Below are 21,820 nucleotides of genomic sequence, written 5' to 3'. Positions count from 1 at the left end.
ACCTCCAAAATCCAAACGCTTTGCATGTGAAAGTTGCATTGGTCAACTATGCGACCGTGGAGATGCACCAGTCGGACAGAGTATTACGGCAATTTAGATGTAGACAATCGATTCCCGTAGGACCTAAGGTGTTTAATGATCATCACAAAATCACCTATGGAAATTGCATACAGATTGGCTGAGATTCTGGTCGTACTACATCCAAATGTGGGAAGATCAGTATGATTATATACCTAATCGGGAACCGATCATCATTTCGGAGTTAGCGTGCATGCCGGAATACATGCCATGGTTTAGGATCCATGGCAAGCCGTATTTACTATCGGCAGAGGAGAGACAGCGACAATTACGTGTCCAAAGGGAACGAGGCCCATCAACGAGGCCCACACATTCACTCGGCCAATCATCAGCGGCCATTCAATCACCAGGCCCAGCGAGAGCACTGACACAGTCACCCAACCCAACAGTTCAACCGACGATGCCCACGGCATAGATTTTTCTGATGATGCCAGGTGCGTATCCTAACCCTTTTATGTATCCTAACCCTTATATGTTTCCTTTTTCGAGTCCTATGGCAGGTTGGAGTCCATGGCCCTGTTCATCTCCATTTTCTGTTACGCCGAGTGGACCACCGATGTATATGCCAGCATCGCACAAGGGATCGCAAGAGGGACCATCGGGGAGCTCTTCTTTTTACCAATCTCCATCACCGTATGAGTTTCAAACAGCTTCGTCGTTGGTGATGCAAACACCTCCACAGTCACTATTCTATCAAGGTGGCTCATCGTCCCAACATCGACAATCAGATACCCTACCGGAGGAACCAGAATCCCCGCCGGAACAACCACAACCCTCGCCGGAAGCTAGACAAAGGAGGAATCCAGCGCATAACTGTTGACGGCCGCCATGTGGCATTGAATCCGGTGGGCACGAAGATTGATTTTTATTTTAATATATTTGTATAAACATTTTGAATATTTTGATATTATTTGATGTAATAAAATAGAAATTCTTTTATATTTGTACACTTCGTACTCAAATAGAAATTTACTTTTACTTTTTTAATATAATAGAAATTCTTTTAAATAAGGCAATATGTTGAATATTTCTATATTATTTCATTTAATAAAATATATAAAATGTTGTTTTGAATAAAGTAATTGTAATTTACTTGACAAACCCTAAACCCTAATTTAATTAATTTTTTCTTAAAAATAATAAACACGAAAACTAATCCAATTTGGGCTACGAATATTTATAAATAATTAAATTGACAAACCTTAAACTCTAAACCCTAATTTATTTGATTTTTTCCTTTAAAACCCTTAACTTAAAAACACCCTAAACCTTAACCCTAACCTTAACCCTAATATAATTTTTAAATTTTTTAATTAAATTACTCAAGTAACCCTAAACTCTAATTTAATTGATTTTTTCTTAAACAATAATAAACACGAAAACTAATCCAATTTTGAAAAATTTATAAATAATTTAATTGACAAACTCTAAACTCTAAACCCTAATTTATTTGCTTTTTCCTTAAAACCCTTAACTTAAAAACACCCTAAACTCAAACCTTAACCCTAACCCTAACCCTAATTTAATTTTTAAAATTTTTTAATTAAATTACTCAAGTAACCCTAAACCCTAATTTAATTGATTTTTCTTAAAAAATAATAAACACGAAAACTAATCCAATTATGAAAATTATAAATAATTTAATTGACAAACCCTAAACTAGAGGTGTTCATAGGCCGGGCAAACAATATGGGAGTGTTCGGGTAAAAATATAGGCCCGAAATATGGGTTTGGGAAAAAAGCGAGGCCCGTTTAGAAAATGGGTCGGGCCTCGGCACCACCTTTTTGGCTCGAGCCCGGCACGGCACGGCATGGCACGGCCCGACCCGAATATAATAAATATTTTTTATTCTTTAATTTTAAAATATTTTTAAAATACTTTTTTATTCTTTTTATATTTAAAATATTTTTTTTGGTGTTTATTAAAAAATGGGTTGGGGCGGGCCGGGCTCGGGCTTAGAATTTTTTTCTCGCGCCGGGCCTGGACAAAATTTCAAGCCCATATTTCGGGCAGGGCCACCCAAAATTTTTTTTGGGCCTGGCCCATGAACACCTCTACCCTAAACCCTAAAACTCTTATTTATTTAATTTTTAACCTTAAACCCTAAAACCCAAAAACGGGCAAAACGCTCCCTCAGGGACGCGTTTTCCTGTCACGTACCCTGACATCGCGCTGACGTGGACGCGCTTTCGGGAAAATTGGCCCATTCCGGTAAATAATTATTTACCAGGCCCATTTCGGTAAATTTTAAAAAAATAGGGCTTTTATGTGTAATTTGCCTAATATATAAGCTATATTTTAAATATTTAAATATAACCATTAAATATTTGTAATTAGATATTAACACATTGTATTATTTTAAAAAATATTTTTTTATTTTAATTAATGATTTTAACATATTTATAATTAAGCACTAAGAAAAAAAAGAAAAAAATATTATATTATTAGAGGAGTGAAAAAATAATTAAGCAGAAAATGGTGGGTTGCCTGAAAGTTAAGTTTTTTGTGAGATTTTCTTCAAATTTTTGGAAAGGGACAAGGGGATCTCGTTTCGACTTTTGGTTTACGATGTATGAGTGTCTTTAAGGTTTTCTGTTTCTTGCTTAGGAAATGGGTTTTGGCTTTTGACCACTTCATATCATTTTAAATAATAATAATTAAAACACCACTTTAATATGATAGAGTTATTTGTGGATTAGTTTGGACTTAAACATGATATTAATATATTTTATACTTATTCAAGTTTAGCATGATTTAAAATATGAGTTTAAATATTTACTTAAGCCTACTAATATTTATAAATAGCTAACATCGGTCCATTTTAGATCCACTTATGTTATTTTTTATTTTTTAAGAAAAAAAATCATATTATTTGAATAAACTATACCTAAGGTCACTAAACTATTAGTAAGTTTATGTTTTGGTCACTCAACTTTAAAAAGTTATAAAATTGTCACTAAACTATTTGAAAGTTTTCATTTAAGTCACTGAGTTGTTAAAATCACAACTATATGGCTTTCTTTATTCACATGGTCTGCACCAAATGAAAGCTTTTTTTCCATTCTCTTCTGCAATTCATTGTTTTTCAAGAAACAACTTTGAATGCCACCAGTCTGCGAGCCAAAATTCAAACAACTTTTTTCTTCGATCTCTGACACTAACTTTTAGATCAACTTAAATTGAAGGTATGTTCTACTACTCGTCGATAGATACTGATCCATTGTACCAGTCATTGAATCGTCACTTGGAGCTCACTAACCAAACTTAAAAAAGAAACTTAACAACTAGTGACTTAAATAAAAACTTCCGAATAATATGGTGACTTAAATAAAAAAACTTTAAATAGTGAAATGGTCATTTTGTAACTTTTTGAAATTGAGCGACCAAATCGTAAACTTACTAATAGTTTAGTGACATTAAGTGTAGTTTACCCTATTATTTTTAATTTAATATTCAATATATTTATATGTTTTCATTTATTAATTTTTTTATATATAAGCGACTTAACTTCTTCTTTTTTTTAATGTTTGCATTATAATTTATAAATTACTATATATTTAATTTAAATAATATAGAAAGTGATTCAAGCGGACTGGTCTCGAGCCTTAAATGTTTGAACTCAAGTTTGACCCATATTTTAAACAGGTCTATTTTTTTTGCTTAAACCTATTTTTTGAGGTTAATATTTTTGTCCAAACCCTCTCCAATTTTGTACGAACTTTCTAACTTGAGTGGATAGTTTAACCATTGAACTAGTTTAAATCGAGATAATCAACTAAATTAAGTGTTTTCTTAATGGAAACCAACCGAATTAAGTTAATTGCATTATTTCAATGATCATTATAAACAAGGGCAACGGCAGAGGCTGGCAGGGACCTCGACCCTCTAAAATGATAAATTTATATTTTGGCCCTTTAAAATTGATAAAGTTTTAAGTTAATACATGGTAAAATTACACTTTACCCCCTATTGATAAACGTTTGATTAATTCTTTAAAAAATTAAAAAAATATAAACTATTAAAATGGTAGCATAATCAATTGATTTTCATCAACACCTATTATATCGTAAAGGTTAAATTCTATTATTAGTCCCTATACTTTATGAAAGTTATGGATTTAATCATTATACTTTAATTTGATTATTTTTAGTCCTTGTACTATTCAAATTTTAATATTTTAGTCCCCACCAAATGATAATGGTTAAATTAATTAAGTTAAGTTATGCTATTCTCAAAATATAATGTAGCAAACATATCATCATATGTGTAATGTCATGTTAGCTTGTTAGTTCCACATATTACTCACTAAAAGTCCAATTAATGGATTAAATACTGTAATTACGTCAAGATAGAAATTTCAAAATTCGAAAATTATAAGGACTTAGAATGATCCAATTGGAAAATATAAACTAAATCTACAACTATATGCATAGTACAAAACTAGTCATTGAGTTTAACATAACATATTCAATTCTAGTGTTTGAGTCAGGATTAAAATTTCAAAATTCAAAAAGTATAAGAACTAAAATTGATCAAATTAAAATATATAGACTAAATTCACAACTTTCTCAAAGTACAAGGACTAATAGCAGAATTTAACCTATAGTAAATCTCGACGGACCTAAACACTCAAAACCCTTTTCTCGGCTTCTTATCCATCAATGTATGTCATCATAATCCTAAATGGGATAAACTTTATCCTGCTAACCAAACATCCCATATCCAGCTCCGCGCTTGTTCACTCCGTCGAATGCTTCCATTAGTACATCAAGAGATCACAAAGTCTTCTCAATTTCCCCCTTGAAATTAATTTTTCAAATTCAATTTTGATGAATTCTTAATTTGTGTAAAGAAGAAAAAGGAAATACTAATCGGAAATGTTTCCACAGTTCGGAGCGACGGCGGAGACGTTGAGCAAGGCATCGACGATGGTGTTCCGGATCGGAACCGATGCTCACCTCTACGACGATCCGGATGATGTCAGCATAGCTCCGCTTTTAGATAGTAAATTCGATTCGGAGAAGTGTGAGGCTCTCAAGCGACTCCTCGCTCTCATCGCTCAAGGCTTCGACGTCTCCAATTACTTCCCTCAGGTAATTTGTTTTTCATTATTGATTTCTTTTTATTGAATGAACTCTGAAAAAATTACTTAAAATTTAATATTGAAGTGATCTGGATTTTGTAATTTCATTCAGAGCACCGTTTTGACTGCTGATAAGGTTTCTGGAAAGTGTAAATAAATTTAAGTGTCTAAAAGTTTAAATATCATTGTTTAATAGAAGGTGTAGTGAACTTATCACAGGATAATTGTGAAAGAAAATTAAGCTATCGAGTGTTGTAGTTATAATTCATTGGATCTTTATTGATAGCTGTACTCTGATCAGTGAAGAAATGGTTGAATCGGGTCTACGACTGTGGATAAATACAGATAGCTGTTCATAATTACATTCATGATATGAAATCAGGGTTTGGTAATGGATACTTTTAAATCTTATATTTGTTTGTTAATTGAGGTGTATATATGTTTTTCATCTCTTTGGTTGCTTGAATTACAGGTTGTTAAAAACGTGGCATCTCAATCTTTGGAAGTAAAGAAACTTGTTTATTTGTATCTACTGCATTATGCTGAAAAGTATGTTTCGCAAACTTCTCTAACAATATTCTTTTTATTTTCCTATGGTTGCTTCCATATGTTAAGAAGCAATATTAGTAAATGAGGAAATTATTAGTATGAACAAAGAACATGCTTGCTTGAAATCTATCTCTAATTGCACCGGATAGAAATGGTATCAAGTTTAACTAGTTTTTAGATAAGAGTAGTTATTAGATCATGGTTTTTAAGCACTTTTCAAGTTTAATTAATTACAATTCATTTTGAAGAACTGTTCTTTTTCTTAATAAAAGCAGTGCTTGAGATGGTGGAAACTCATTAGTTTAAATTAATAGTGGCTCAAAGGAGAGGTGATGAGTGACCTGGATTGTATTTCTTGTATTTAAGCAGGTAGATTGAACTTATTGTTAATGTTTCTGTGTTTAAATTTGTAGGCGTCCCAACGAAGCATTGTTGTCAATTAATTGTTTCCAGAAGGATTTGGGGGACCCTAATCCCTTGGTGAGAGCATGGGCACTTCGCACCATGGCTGGAATTCGTCTTCATGTTATTGCACCTCTTGTTCTGGTGGCTGTGGGCAAGTGTGCTAGAGATCCATCTGTCTATGTTAGAAAATGTGCAGCTAGTGCTCTTCCAAAAGTACATGATTTGAGCCTAGAGGAACATACCTCGGCAATTGAAGAGGTTCACTTGATAGATTTATTTCTTCATGGTTATTTTTGCTTTCATGTTCTCCACCATTTATTATGACCTTACTTTGCTACGACTCGATTTCCATTGTTAAGATCAGTCAAAAACTGCTTCCTTAAAAGGTTTGGTATTTTTGGACAGAAGGTTTTAGACTAGTTTGGCATGCAATATGCAAAGATAATATCTCTTCATCTTTTGTGCCTGCATTTTTCAGGAATTTTTTTGCACCTAAATAAACATTCATAGATTTGTGCTTCTTTACTTGGACGTTCAATTTTAGATGTCTTTAGTAGCATGACACCTTAGACATCTATCTCTTGTTATAATACATTTCGATAGGGTTGGATTTGTACCATTAATTAATTATACTTCGCAGATTGTTGGGATGTTGTTAAATGACCGCTCCCCTGCCGTAGTTGGTGCTGCTGCTGCTGCATTTGCTTCTGTTTGTCCATATAATTTATCTTTGGTTGGGAGGAATTATAGAAAGTTATGTGAGATTCTTCCTGATGTGGAAGAGTGGGGTCAGATAGTCTTGATTGGAATTCTTTTACGCTATGTTATTGCAAGGCATGGGCTAGTGAAAGAATCCATTATGTATTCTCTGCAATGTACTGAGAGCTCACATTCTGCAAAAGATGGTTCAGATGTTGACTCTGGACTAGTAAAGGAATCCACTGACTTGAGTGGGACATGTGATTCTGAATTTGTAAACACAGTTTCCAGGTGCTATATGGAGGGTCCGGATGAATATTTATCTAGGTCAAGTTGTGCCAACAGGGAGTCTTTTGAATTAAATGGTGCACAATTTACATCTGGAAAAAGTAATGATGATGTCAAGATCCTGCTTTATTCTACATCTCCCCTGTTATGGAGTAACAACAGTGCTGTGGTACTAGCAGCTGCTGGTGTACACTGGGTTATGGCACCAAAGGAGGATGTTAAGAGAATCATTAAACCAATCTTGTATTTGCTGAGGTCCTCTAATGCCTCAAAATATGTGGTATATTACATGTCCTTATTTCTTCTATTTCATGCATTTACAATATGACATCTTTAAACTGTTCTATGTTTATATGAAACATGATAGGTAGTTGTGCATACGAACACCATGTAAAATGTGCACACATGTATGTATCCATGAATGTTCTTAGTTGGATGCTTTACTTCATTTTGGAGTTCTCTATTTCAATGAGCATGGAAGATTTTACCTTGTTTTGTTCATGCTTATCATAATTTCAAGTAAGTATTTGATTTAGTAGTGTCTTTATGTTATGAATTACACAAGAATTATTACTACAAAGTTCTTTTTTAAGGTTATATTATGGTTTGGTCTTGCTCCATCCATACTGCCAGTAGCTGCATATATGATGTGGATAATGCCACATTACATGGTTTTTATGTAATTGGAGTTCCATACTTTAATTGTTTTATGATTACTACTCTTGTGACATTTCCTTTGGTATATCCAATTCTTAGATTTTGGTTAATCTTCCTAATTTATGTTTCAAGTTTATTGCTGGGAGGTGGCTAAAGTGGTTATTTTGATTTGCATGAGCAGGTTCTACGCAACATTCAAGTGTTTGCTAAAGCAATGCCTTCTCTCTTTGCTCCATACTTTGAGGACTTCTTCATTTTCTCTTCTGAATCATATCAAATCAAAGCCTTGAAGCTTGAGATACTTTCTTACATTGCTACAGATTCGTCCATTTCTTCTATTTTCAAAGAGTTTCAGGTAGTAGCTGCCTTCCTAAGAAATTTCTTATCCTTCTTGTGATTTGCATTTTGTAGATATAGAAGACAGAAGAAATAAATGTCGCATTGAAACTTTTCTCTGGGTTTTTGCAATTAGTTTCCTACACATCCATCTAGATGTTCTAGAAAAAGATATCACTGTAGTCCTCAGTATTGAGTAGGATGTTATTTCTGGCCTTTTTCATTCTATGCAAATCATTTTGTTTTAGGATTTGCTTCTGTGTATTTGATGTGATACTATATCATTGGAATTATTTTTGTACTGGCAAAAGCCTTACTAAGTAACTAAACTAAATGTGTTATATGGACCATTTCTGGATCACCTTAATTTTAAACAGATTGTTCCTAAATGTGTTATATGGACCATTTCTGGATCACCTTAATTTTAAACAGATTGTTCTGGTTAGTTTTCCAATATACAGCTCTTTTTCTTTTCTTTTTTTAATCCATGACTATTCAGATTCTATTTAAAAGGAGGTTGCACATTTGAGCTCATCTAAGTTACCTGTTACTGAAGTTGCTTACCTAACCTTATGTATATTGTACTTTTGGTGCTTGACTGTCCAAGGCCTTATCCTTACTCTATCAACCTTGGAAAACTGAAAAGAAAGAAAAAAATGTACTAGTAACTCCCCTGATATGTGTTAGGAAAAACAAAGAGATTGGAACGCAATGGATTTGAAAAAATTCAATAATTTTCAGTTTCCACTTTTGAGCATCTGAGTGACACTAAGCCATTTCTTAGTCAGTATCACAAAAGAAATGATCTTGAGTCCAGTTGACCTGTTGAAATTGCATTTGTTATGCAAGTATGCTAACCCTTGATTGCACGAATTGATACTTATATTTTTGTTTGTTCTTAGGATTATATTAGAGATCCAGACAGGCGATTCGCTGCTGATACAGTTGCTGTAATTGGTCTATGTGTGCAACGGCTTCCAAAAATGGCACATATATGTGTAGATGGGCTGTTGGCTCTGACTAGACAGGGTTAGTCCCTCTTTCCTACTACTGGTTGTTTAGTAATGTTCTAGAGAATTTAGTCCTTGTTCTTTGAGCTGATGCTGAACTTTGCAGAGTTCGTGACTGAAGATTTTGGGTTTGAAGATCAAGAAGCGGGTATTTTGACTCAGGTTATTATGTCTATAAAATCAATCATAAAGCAAGACCCACCAAGTCATGAGAAGGTATCCTTTTTTTGCTTGTTTCTTTTTAAGCTTTAGCTTTGCCTTTCTGCTTTTTTTTTAGCTGAATATTTAAATTATTTGTGTTTCTGCTTTCAATTCACAGTTTAAACTAATTCGTTTTATTTTACTTTTGTACATATGCATATATTGTATTATTATCAGTTACAAACCTTATATTTCATTATTTATTATATGTTATTTTCACACGCACATGTGTGTTCAAATATTGCATATATCATATCATTATTAGTTTCAAACGATAGATTTCATTTATTATTTTGTGTAATTTTCACACGCATGGGTGTGTTTTAAATATGTAGTTACCATATGCACACGCATGTGATACAATTACTAGTGTCTATAAAATCAACCATAAAGCAAGACCCACCAAGTCATGAGAATGTATGCTTTTTCTGCTTGTTTATTGTTAAGCTTTATATAGCACATACTTTATGATGTTTCTTTCATCAGCTGTTCCTGAATTTTGTTTCTACTTATTGTTGCAACTTTATGTCTATATTTACTTTTACTTTGTCGGTAAGGTGGGCTTAATGAGAATGGCTACTACAGTGATGCTCTACTTGACGTTTCTCTATTACTCTATCCTACTTTCTAACTTCTTTATAAGCCTTGTAGTATTTTCAGAGGTTCATATTAGTTGGTTGATAATTGACCTTTTCCTTTCTTTCTTTTAAAGGTTATAATTCAGTTGGTCCGCCGTTTGGATTCAGTCAAGGTGCCTGCAGCTCGTGCAATGATTATTTGGATGGTTGGAGAATATAGCTCTTTGGGTGAGATAATTCCTAGGATGTTAACCACGGTGCTGAAGTATCTTGCATGGGGTTTTCCTTCAGAAGCACCAGAAACAAAGCTTCAAATTCTTAACACAGTGTGTAAGGTATTTTCCAGAGCCATAATATTCTCCTTTTAATGTGCTATAGTTGCTGCCTCTGTAATATGTTCCATTTACTATTTATATACATAGAAATAGTTTAAGATTAGCACTTGGAATCCTCTCTCTGTTCTCTCTTAAAAAAAATATACTTGCAACACTTGGGTTTTGAACACCATTCGTTTTTTGGATTCTTTTATGTAGTCAGAGGATTTGTAATGGCAATTGAAGTAGATGTCTTTCTTCCAAAGAAAATGAAAGAAAACTAAAACTTGGAAACCTGGTCATGATTTTGTTTCCTATGTCAGATACACACATTAGACTGATGCGCAAACGGGATATTTACCTTTCTATGTGGTCAAGCATGTTATATACATTAGCATCTATACTCTACATCTTTTGAATTCTCTGGAGGTAATTGATATTGTTTCCACTGGCAATTGTCCAAGGAGTTCTACCGAAACTAATTCTCATTTGGAGTGAAAACTTATGCAATATTCTGGTTTCTTTTGATGCCTGATGATTCCACTGCTTGTCACTAAGCCCTTCCAGTTCTTTCCTTTTGTCTAAGTTAATGCCAGCATTTTCTACTCTCAGATCAAGATATTCTTGATCCATTGGAGTAGCAATGTTCTATTATTTCCAGAAAACAACATTGCCCTTCCTCAGATTAATCAGTTTTTGCTTTATTTATGATGTGGATGGAGGTTGTCAGTCTGAACAAGTTGCAGCAAATAGCATATCTTAATAGGAAAAGAGGCAGCAATTTGTTGCTGTTGCATGTTATCTTTAATATGTTGTACATTTTGTAGTTTATCAGTTTTCTTTGTTTGATGTTAATGTTTAGAGAAAAAGTCTTAGTTGTCTGCACTTGCAGGTTCTAGAAGGTGCAACAGGAGACGATCTGTGGACATTTAAGAAAATATTCAGCTATTTGATTGAATTGGCTGAATGTGATTTGAACTATGATCTTCGTGACCGAGCTCGTTTATTGAAGAAACTTCCATCATGCAACTTAGTCTCTCTAGGACTGGAGGAAGAAACAAATGATCTTCCTGAAAACGACCTTCTGCATATAGTTGCTGAGTGCATATTAGGAAGACAAACAAGAAAAGTGAAACCTGAATCATTTAGTTACCGGTATTATCTACCTGGGTCTCTCTCGCAGATAGTTCTTCATGCAGCTCCAGGGTATGAGCCTCTCCCAAGGCCTTGTAGTTTGCTCCTTGATGACCTCAATGTGGCTGAAGGAACGAGTGAAATGAAAAGGGCGGCTGATTACAGTGGGACAGATGATTATGGCTCATCATCAGATCCTTCAGATGAGGAAAGTGCTTCTGATTATGGTTCTCAGCGCTCAGTCACTGAATCTAGTGGCAGTGACCGTGGTGATGACAGTGAATTTACTAGTGAAGGAAATTATAATGCAGATCCATTGATTCAGATTTCAGACATCGGCAATGCTTCTGAAAATCAGAATGGAGTTTCTCAGTCTTCTCCTGCTAATCTGGGGGAATTGATGTCGAATAAAGCTCTGGAGTCATGGTTGGACGAACAGCCTGGTTCATCGAACCCAGGCCTGCCAAAACAAAGTCAAGTCCGTATATCATCAGCAAGAATATCTGTTGGGGATGTTGGAAAGCGGGTTAAACAAAAAAGTTATTCACTGTTAGACCCTGCAAGTGGAAATGGTTTGAAGGTGGATTATTCTTTTTCATCAGAAATATCAAGTATATCCCGTCTACTTGTATGCATAGAAGTTTTCTTTAAGAACTGTTCATCAGAGATTATATCAGAAATAACCTTGGTTGATGAGGAATCTAACAGAGCCTTCGATTCTGCTGACAAGACTGCTGTTGTAAATGAGAGGTACATCTATGCTTGTCTTTGAAGTTCCCCGGATATCATTTTTAGGCATCTTTCATTAACTATTTGATTGATCAATTGTCGAAAAGCTCTATATTGTTGTTCCTTCAGATGTTCATATATTGATGAGTCTTTCAGTAATCAAAGAATCTAGAGGAATTTACAAGCTCAACTGAATTCACTCTTTCATTTTAGTCATCTAAATTCTTTAATAGGAGACGAGTTAAAGGATCTCATTTCAGAAGCTCTAGCTCGTATTCTGCAGTTTGAAGTTCTACTTTCTTTGTTTAAATAATATGTTCGTGTAATGTTACATTTTGCATATTATATTCTTTGATATGTGTTAGCATTTAGTCGTCTTATGCCTTAAGCAATGTTATCTCGGTGCCTAATTTCTTGATACTGCAGCTCCTTGACATCCTCTGATGATGTGCCAACACTAGTTCCGATGGAGTCGATTGTTTCTTTAGAACCTGGTCAGACGACAAGAAGGATTCTTCAAGTTCGCTTTCATCACCATCTATTGCCTTTGAAGCTAGCTTTATATTGTGATGGGAAGAAGCTTCCAATTAAGTTGCGGCCTGATATTGGATATTTTGTAAAACCCTTACCAATGGATGTTGAAGTCTTCATCGATAAAGAATCTCGTCTCCCAGGGATGTTTGAATATGCAAGGAGGTTAGTGATCACCTCTTAGTTCTCTCTGCTGGATATTGAGTTGAAATTTATTTGTATTTACAACTTTTTTTTAAAAATAAATATCATGGCAATTTGATTTCTCCCCATGATTAAAAAATCAGACCAGCATAGCCGCTTGGATCGATTGAATTGGGAACTAGCAGGCTATCCGGTCCAACATAGTTTTCTAACATGGGGAGCCACTGAACCAGCATAGAATTTTTTTTCTTTTTAAAAGAAGGGAGTTTTGATCAAACGACCAGTTGAACCAGAGGTCCCACTAGTTTGACCTCCACTCCGGTTTTTTAACATTGATTTCTCCTCTCAAAGGTTATACTGTAAAATGAGTACTTGTTTCATTCCTTTATTACACGACATTCTTCACCATATTTTCTTATGTATAACAGTTGCACTTTCACTGACCACATTGTGGAGCTAAACAAGGAGAATGGGGATAGCTTGTTAGTCAAAGACAAATTTCTTGCAATTTGTGAGAGCTTAGCACTAAAAATGCTTAGCAATGCAAATCTTTGTATCGTATCTGTCGATATGCCCATTGCTACTAACCTAGACGATGCATCGGGTTTGCGCTTACGGTTTAGCTCTGAAATCTTGAGTAGTTCGATTCCTTGTTTAATTACCCTTGGTGTTGAAGGTAAGTGCACTGATCCATTAAACTTATCCATTAAAGTAAACTGTGAAGAAACTGTTTTCGGCCTAAATCTGTTGAACAGAATAGCAAATTTCTTAGTTGAGCCTGCCCTTTCTTAAAATCATTTTTGGTGGTTTTGGTTGAAATTGACGACCTTGTCAATGTTTGAAGAGCAATCAGATTATGATTGAGTGCTAGATATGGTTGAATTTAGGGTTTTTTTTTTTGCTTTTAAGTTTTATTATGTATTAAAAAGATCCTTGAAAGATCATATGATCATACTCTTTCCAATGAGGGTTGAATACGAACAGTTAAAAAGAGAAACGATTTTTTTTTTAATTCATATTGTTGTTCACCAGTGATGAATTTTTATTTCATCGAATTGTGAATTATTATGATTTCATTTTTTTCCCCTTATGTGGAAATGATCTGTTTTATGCTCTCTTTTTTTAGTTCTTTTAGCAGAGTTTATGTCTTTTTTATTTACCGTTATTAATGTTTTGACAAACACTTTTATTTTCAATAAAAAAAATTTATCATTCATATTTTAATTTAAGGTTCAATTTAAAGTTCAAGGTCTAATTATTAATACTGTTAAAATTAATGTGTCATTTTGAAATAAAAAAAATACTTGGTAATAATATAATTATTTTTATTTAATAAAATAATTTTAACAATGTTAACTATTAAAACTTTAGGATCTAAAAAGTAAAGAAATTAAATTCTTAAAAATAAAAATACAAGAACTAAATTTCAAAATTTTCGAGAACATAGACTTATAACATATTTTTACTAAATAATAAATGAAACTAGAGGCATCAAAATTTAGAAAATTTAAAACTATTCATTATTTTGAGTGATTATTACACAAATAAAGAGATGGAGGAGGACCCTCCAGTCGACTTGAATAAACTTTTGCCCGCGTTGAAGACTTAATTGTGTACACATAGAACTAGGGCTGCGCATGGTTTGGTGAAGGGTATTAAAACCTGAATCACGAATCATCCGTGCCAAGATTGGACTGTGAATTTACTCATGAACCTTTAACGCCGATTTTAAGATATCCCAAACTGTTGCTCCCCCTCCCCCTTCCATATAACATTGACGGCAAAAATGCACCAGCCCCAAATCATGGCATCAACATTCAACATGCAACCGCAACATCTGATTGCGATTCCTCACGGTCAGATTCAATAATCAGAGGACTTTTCTGGAAGTTATTTCTTAGCTGACCGCAGGCAGCGCTTGCATCCAGACCCCTTGTTTGACGAATACTAACAGTTATTTTACGAGACTCCAGTGCACCTGCAAATGCTGACACCTGCGAAAATAGAATTCAGGATTAATGTATATGATCAAGAAATTCAAGGATTTATATCGGTCAGAAATGAGGGGGAAACAATAAATAGTTGTAGGTATACTGTTTTTTTGTTCGGCCGTCGATACTCAGAGCCCTCTATCGGATTGAAAGGTATCAGATTGACATGATAACCACGTCCCCATTCATGCAGTAGCTCAGCTAGTTCTCGCGCTTGTTCTGCTGAATCATTCACCCCAGCTGCATTAAAAATAAAATAAAATTACAGCTTTAAGCCACTTCAAGTCGCAAAAGTAGTAATAAGGTGCTAAAAAAGCGCTTGCCCAAGTAAGGTGCAATACATGTGTGAATACTGTATATATAACGTGCATATCCATGTCTATATATAAACAAAGTTGCCCAGCTTATGTTACAGAACGTTAAGAAGTATTTGATGTTATCTCCTTTCTTACTAGTAAAGGCAACAACTAGAAAAATAAAGAAATTAAAGAGAATATCAATCGGGCAAGCTTTTTTGTGACGCCTAGATAAACCAAAGCATTCACAAAGAGCTTTTGTTTTCTGTGGCACTACATGCAATGACAACACTGGGCATGAAAGAAACTTATTAATGTGAAACATCAGGTACCTAGCAGTGCATATTCAAAGGAGACTCGCCGACTGGTTTCGGCAAAGTAATCCCGGCAGTCCTTCATGATTGCATCAAGAGGGTAAGATTTTGCACTGGGCACAATCATTTCCCTGAGTTTCTGGTTCGGAGCATGTAAGCTAATGACAATAAGTCAGTTAAATTAACATTGAAAAAGCTTAAGAATCAATATCCTTTAGATATTCGAGTCAAGTTGCAGTTTTTACATAAAACAAACCTGACGGCCAATGTTGATTGAAGCTTGTGAGAAGCTAGTTTTTTTATGGTGTTTGGAACTCCCACAGTGGAAATTGTAATCATTCTTTGCCCTATTTGAACATCCTGGAGACCAAAAATGAATTATTCAAACATCATAAATGAGCTTAATAGTAATGCAGCACATAATTGAGCCAGATCGAACTTAAGTTTTAAGATGCACAAGGTCGAGCTTAACTAAAAATTCGAGTCTCAAAGCTCGCCTCAAGCTCAAGAATTTTACTTTGAAGATGGAGCTTGATTTGAGATAAAGAACACACTGCTTGACCTCAATCAATTAGGCTTGTTTAATTGAGTAAAATTAGGATGCTGAAATTCAACTCATTCAATAGCTTGAACTGGTTTAACTCAAAAATAACTGAGCAAAATTTGAATTGTTTTTCAAGATGAACCCGAGTAGCCTGTGACACAAAGTACTGTTTACATCCTAGTAGAAACAAAGGTTTCCTTTATTAGGAAGAAGAAGAATCAACTACATTTTATATCACACTATAATAATACTTTAGACCACTAATATGTTGTGACAGAAAAAGTTGCAACTTGCAAACAATCCACCTTATTCAAGCATCGATGAGCGTCAAGTACTGACTTCAAATTCAACATGGGCTCCCCCATTCCCATGAACACTACATTTGTCACTCTGTGCTTGAAAATATCCTCGATAGCCAATACCTGTTCACATAAATTGTCTTTACCACATATTACTGAAACCATAAAGTCATCGTTATAAATTCTAAAGAACAAACAGCCTCTATTCTTCCAGAATCTAGAATTTAGCTAGCATTGAATCTCAATCCTACCAAATATCACCACTTAAGAGAGATTGCATAAATCAACAGAACTAAATTCTAGAAAGAGCTTTGAAAAGCATGTATGTACATGAAAAAAGAAAATTGAAGAAGCAGATCATATGTCTGCTCAATAATTTCTTGCCTTTGAAGATTCATTGAATATATTTTCTTTTAGCCAACTCTCAAAAGCGGCTATACAAACCAACTAAGTTAAATTCTGGATTTTGATCTCTTTATTTTCTAAAAAAGGTTATAAAAGCATGTACGTAAAAGCAAAAAGTTGAAGAAATGGATTATATGATGCTTAATAAGTTCGTGCATTTCAAGATTCCTTGAACACTCTCTGTTTCTAGCCACCTCTTAAAAGGTGACTACATGAATCACTAAGCTAAGGTCCGGATTTTAGCCTCTTTAATTTATAGAAGAGTTTGAAAGCATGTACGTACATGGAAAAAATAAAATAAGAAATGGATTAAATACCTGCTCAATAATTTCATGCCTTTGAAGATTCCTAGAATACCCTCCCTTTCCAGTGGCACAAAATGAACAACGCAAGGGGCAGCCTACCTGAATACCGAAATAAAACACAAAACAAGGAAACAAGGAAACAAGGAAACAATCAATAGGTATTGCATGGGATAACACCAGAAATGCATAACTAAGCAAAGAAAATCATCCACCAACCAACTCCTAACGGCAACCAGAAAACATAAATCACAAAAATGGAAAAGAAATCACCTGTGATGATACGCATGCAGTAAGACGCATCGAACCCTTTTCATCTTCAACTGGAATGCCAACTGTTTCGATCAATCTGTTATCCTCCAACTTTAACAATAACTGAATGATCAACAAAAAAAAAAAAAGAACACATAATTAAGAATAAAAACCGACAACGAACCACAAAGCATAATATTATCTAATTTACCAGGGAAAAGATCGAGCACCCAGAAGTTCATGATAAAATCTAAATATGGATAAATCTAGTCAAAATAGAACCTCTCTATCTAGTCATTACTTTGCGCTACATCCTTATTACTTCTTTAAAGTTGCTAGAATATGTAAAAGATATGATAGAATATAAGCAAATAACTAAAATCCACACATTATAATCATTCACAAAAGTATAGTTTAACTTTTATATATATTCTAAAAACATTTTGATTTCATCTCCGATAGCAGTTTTTACTTCATGCTATTGTTTTTAAGCTAAGTGAAAATAACTTATATTATCCAACCTCTTTGTTTTTTCCTAAGACATATGCGCTCAAGACCTATGTTTGACATAGATTTAGACATTTGATTTCATCTCAAATGCAGTTTTTACTTTATGCTTCCATATTTAAAACTAAGTAGTAAAATTAATCTATATTATCCGATCTCTTCACTTTCTCCTATAGCCTATGTGTATGAGACCTGTGTTCGACACATATTCAGAACTCTTCTATTTTACTTAAAGTACATGTGTTTGACACCTATATTCCACACATTCGGATAAGAGTAAGAGATATCATCCTCCAAATAGATTTAAAAGCTTTTAAGAATTTATGTACCTGTTTTGAACTCATACACTAGATCGCAAATCCAAATAACATAGAAATTAACAACCAAAATATAACATTCAATAGCATAAAATTACCTTAACAGTGCCATCAGCAGCAGTAACGGTGTGGTAAATTGGAGACCTTCCTATTTTCCATCCAGCTTCTATAAGATCATTTCTAAATGCTTGAGGCACTGTTTTTATTTTTTTTTTAAAAAGAGCTAAAATTTCACCAAATTAATAAACAAAAATAAATAAATAAAAATTATATAAAATGATTCTCACAGTGACTGAAATCCTGAATTTCTTTTGCCTTTCTCTTGTAAATTAAATGGTGTAGTTGCTTCCCTCTGTAACTTTGCTATATAATTAACAAAAAAAAAAGGGAAAAAAAGAACACTTATGAGAATTTTTCAAGTCAAATAAATGAATGTAAATTTAAGTAGTGTAATTACCTGGCCGAACTCGACGGCGAGTTGTTGAAGGTCATGTTCGGACATGCCGAGGAGGACGCGAGGGTCCACGTGAGGGGCACGAGAGGATGAGGTAGGGGAGGAGACGGTGAGATTGCGCGACGGCGTGCCGGTGGTGGAGGCGGAAGCGGAGACGGTGAAGGAACGGTGACGGGTGGCACGTGCGAGAGGAACGACGCAAACGTGCTGAAGCATGGAAATTTTGGTTGCAAACATGGCTTTCATCGTCTTTGAATTGAAGAGCAATAACCCTCTCTGTATAATATCAACAGTCTCAGCCTCATGAAATGGCTAAAACCTTAAACCTCAGCCTTTAATGAAAAGACCAATTTACCCCTACTCCAAATCAATGGCTTGAGATAGTTATATGGGGCCTTCTGTTTTTCTTATGGTCCGAAAGAAATATGGGCTTTAAGGGGATAAATTCTGGCCCAAATTTCTACTTTTAATACCAATATTAATGAATGAAGTGCTAAACGAGGAAAACATTTGGCCATACTTTTATTTAAAATTCTAATCTCGACCTGAAATGCACTTTGTAGTGGGTGGCCCTGGAGATCCATCCCATCTGAATAGATTAAGGGGTAAGAGAATCAATGGAGGATAATCCTCCTGAAAGGATGCATTCTTTGGAGATGATAATCGTGAAACTCCTAGGAAGAAGAATAGGATTCAATTCTCCACTGACAAAGCCAATAAGTTCTTTCTAGATAATGGATCTTTGCTAGTATTTCATACCCAAATGTGGGTTAGATTACTAGGAGTTCCCAATGCTTGGTACAAATATAACATTTTATAAGTGATTGGAGAAGTTATAAATAATATAATTAAAATTGATATTAATATCGATAATGGTACAAGAAGTAAATTTTTACATGTAATAATATCAGTTGATTTATGAATCTTTTGATTTGAAAATTGTAAATAGAAAGTGTGCTACAAGGGATAGAATATAAATCTCTCACTAATATTTAATTTATTATAGTTATCCTTCATACTTTTACTCTTTAGCAACAAAAATCTCTTTCTTAGCAACATATTTCTCTTAAGCCATAAACTTCTTTTCCTCCACAACAAACTTCTCATCTTTAGTTGTCAATCCCTCCTCAATAACAAACTGATCATTAGGGGTGAGTAAAACTTAATTTGATTCGAAATTTTTTTCGAATTTTGAGTTAATCGAATCAAGTTATTCGAGTTATTTGAACTATTCGAGCCAACTCAAATAACTCGATTCGAGTTTCAAGTTCGAATCGAGTTGAATTTCACAATTCGAATAATTCGAATAACAGATTGGTGTAAATACCTTTTTTATCCCCATCAACTTTGAAAATAAGCAAATAGACATCTCTCTAAAAAAATCAAAATAATTCCCAAAAATTCAAAATAAATTTTAAAACTTAAAATATTTATAAAAATTTCAAATTTTATATTTTAAAAAAAATTAAAAAATTCTAAAAATATATATAAAAAGTTAAAATTTTAAATTTTTTCTGAAATAATAATTTTGGGACCTAATTAATGATTCAATTTTATCACACTCAAGTATCTTATTTTTTATTATTATTTTACTTTGAAAAAAAATTCAAATATATATGATTTTAAATTTATGTGCTCTAACATGAAATTAGTTATACCGTAATAATATTTTTATTTGACATATTTAATTTAACTCGAACAATTTCACTCGGTTTGATTCGGTTCGATTCGAGTCGACTCGATTTGAAAAAATTTCAAATTGAGTTAGGATGATAAAATATGACTCGTGAACTCGATTAAATCGATTAGGATGATAAAATATGACTCGTGAACTCGATTAAATCGAAAATTTTTCACTCGATTCAATTGAACATGCACCCCTACTTATGATCATCAACAATAAAATCCTTCTACCTCAGTAATAAAATTTTCCTCATCAATAGTTTACTCCTTATTGTAACGAACTTTTGCTTATCAATAGTAAATTTCTCTTCCTCAACGATAAGCTTCTCGTTCTAAGTAGAAAACTTTTGCTCTTCAATAACAAAATCCTACCTCGTGAAGTCTATACTTTTGATCTTCAACAGCAAAATCACGTTTTGTGCAGTTGAAAGCCTTGCTCTTCAGCGGCAAAATTCTACCCTATGTAGTTCAAACTTCTACTCTTTAGTAGCAAAATCATGCAAATTTAGAGGATACAATCAAGGAAAATAAATTCGACTTTTATAAATTCACACCGAACAACTTCATTCTTGCATAAAATCAATTAGAAGATGCAATCAAGTCAAACAAATTAACATTCACATATTTATTACTACATATCTGATAAAGTCGAATTTCTCAATAAATAAAAATTATATTACTTAAACTAATTTCAATTGTTCAAGATGCTATAATCAAAATATCAATCTCAGACTAATTAAATAGAAACAATTGTTAAGGTTGAATATTAATAAAACTAGATGTTTGATGTCAAGCACAATACAAACAAAATTTGTAAGAAAAAGATTAGGCAATGATTAATAAATATAATAAATGATAGGGCTAAGCCTTAGGACCAAGCACAAAAGCCATAGGAATTGTGAGCTCCTTTTCACCATCTCCAACTTTACGTTCTTGTCTTATACATTAAACTCTTGCTTTTTCCATCATAAAGATATGGCATTGAGTTAAGCATAAAAAAATAATCTCGAATCACAAATATTGACACCCCAAACTCATGTTCATTTTACAGAAACTCGAAGTATTTTAACCCATTTCATATTTCTACATGTTGCATCTCCATCCATAATTAAATATGTGTTCTAAAAGTTGAATCTCAATTGAATTCAACTTGAAAAGAGTTTTAAAAGTATTATGGAAGTCTTTGTATTAGAAGCTAAATTGTATTTTGTCTTCTTTTTTTCAAAAAAATAGGCAAACTAATTCCTATACGTTAGACCAAAGAATAAATTGGTCTATTCCATTAAAAATTTCATCATTTGTTACTGTTAAAAATTGTTGTGGTTGACAAAATAATCAGATAAGTTACATGTGGCATGCCACGCGTACCTCATTACGACATGCAAGGACTAGTTTTTAACAGTAGAAATGGATGAAAATTTTAACAAAGGACCAATTTACTCTTTGATCTAACATATAAAGACTAATTTGCCCATTTTTTGAGTACAGGGGGCAAAATGCAATCTAACTCCTAGTACAAAGGCCTCCATGGTACATTTACCAAGTTTTTTTAGCAATTCAGGTTGAATTAAATAATAAATTTAGTTAAATTAATTAAAAAAGATTTATATTAATTTTAATATGGAATAAATCTCAAAATTATTCATGAACTTTGATTTAATGTGCAATTCTATACATGAACTTTGATTTTGTACAATTTTATACATGAAGTTTTAATTT

The 21,820-nt window shown here is 33.5% G+C and overlaps 2 protein-coding genes across 3 annotated transcripts; one reads left to right on the top strand and one right to left on the bottom strand.

The window, feature by feature from the left end:
* The first annotated feature begins 4,732 nt into the window (after positions 1–4,732).
* On the top strand, positions 4,733–13,827 carry LOC107904127 (AP3-complex subunit beta-A). Of its 2 annotated transcripts, XM_016830402.2 has the most exons (12): positions 4,733–4,861; positions 4,969–5,172; positions 5,635–5,711; positions 6,125–6,374; positions 6,757–7,383; positions 7,942–8,115; positions 8,999–9,125; positions 9,213–9,322; positions 10,020–10,220; positions 11,092–12,083; positions 12,489–12,758; positions 13,166–13,827. In XM_016830402.2, exons 2-12 carry the CDS (start codon positions 5,008–5,010, stop codon positions 13,527–13,529), a joined length of 3,357 nt encoding a protein of 1,118 aa, XP_016685891.2. In that variant the 5' UTR covers positions 4,733–4,861; positions 4,969–5,007; the 3' UTR covers positions 13,530–13,827. The 2 variants fall into 2 exon arrangements, with proteins under 2 accessions (XP_016685891.2, XP_016685890.2); XM_016830401.2 differs by having other exon boundaries at positions 4,745–5,172.
* A 356-nt stretch (positions 13,828–14,183) lies between these two features.
* Positions 14,184–18,771, bottom strand: LOC107904126 (probable dual-specificity RNA methyltransferase RlmN). Its single transcript, XM_016830399.2, has 10 exons — positions 18,422–18,771; positions 18,252–18,327; positions 18,063–18,160; positions 17,162–17,263; positions 16,904–16,990; positions 16,188–16,304; positions 15,595–15,698; positions 15,357–15,496; positions 14,832–14,968; positions 14,184–14,731 (listed from the first exon to the last, which is right to left on the bottom strand). Exons 1-10 carry the CDS (start codon positions 18,662–18,664, stop codon positions 14,555–14,557), a joined length of 1,281 nt encoding a protein of 426 aa, XP_016685888.1. The 5' UTR covers positions 18,665–18,771; the 3' UTR covers positions 14,184–14,554.
* Positions 18,772–21,820: the final 3,049 nt, after the last annotated feature.

Source organism: Gossypium hirsutum, chromosome D05 (assembly GCF_007990345.1).
Source record: "Gossypium hirsutum isolate 1008001.06 chromosome D05, Gossypium_hirsutum_v2.1, whole genome shotgun sequence".
NCBI classification, from domain to species: Eukaryota; Viridiplantae; Streptophyta; class Magnoliopsida; order Malvales; family Malvaceae; genus Gossypium; species Gossypium hirsutum.
The sequence above is the reverse complement of the archived record's forward strand: the minus strand, read 5'-3'. Positions and strand labels throughout refer to the sequence as shown.

What these genes read in the sequence shown, in the direction of transcription:
- LOC107904127 (XM_016830401.2), top strand. Translation starts at nt 4,957, where the DNA reads ATGTTTCCACAGTTCGGAGCGACGGCGGAGACGTTGAGCAAGGCATCG. An exon ending in CTAATGCCTCAAAATATGTG is followed by an intron (nt 7,384 to 7,941) that starts GTATATTACATG and finishes TTGCATGAGCAG; the next exon opens with GTTCTACGCAACATTCAAGT. An exon ending in CTATTTTCAAAGAGTTTCAG is followed by an intron (nt 8,116 to 8,998) that starts GTAGTAGCTGCC and finishes GTTTGTTCTTAG; the next exon opens with GATTATATTAGAGATCCAGA.
- LOC107904126 (XM_016830399.2), bottom strand. Translation starts at nt 18,664, where the DNA reads ATGAAAGCCATGTTTGCAACCAAAATTTCCATGCTTCAGCACGTTTGC. An exon ending in AATTCAGGATTTCAGTCACT is followed by an intron (nt 18,161 to 18,251) that starts GTGAGAATCATT and finishes AAATAAAAACAG; the next exon opens with TGCCTCAAGCATTTAGAAAT. An exon ending in GACGGCCGAACAAAAAAACA is followed by an intron (nt 14,732 to 14,831) that starts GTATACCTACAA and finishes CTATTTTCGCAG; the next exon opens with GTGTCAGCATTTGCAGGTGC.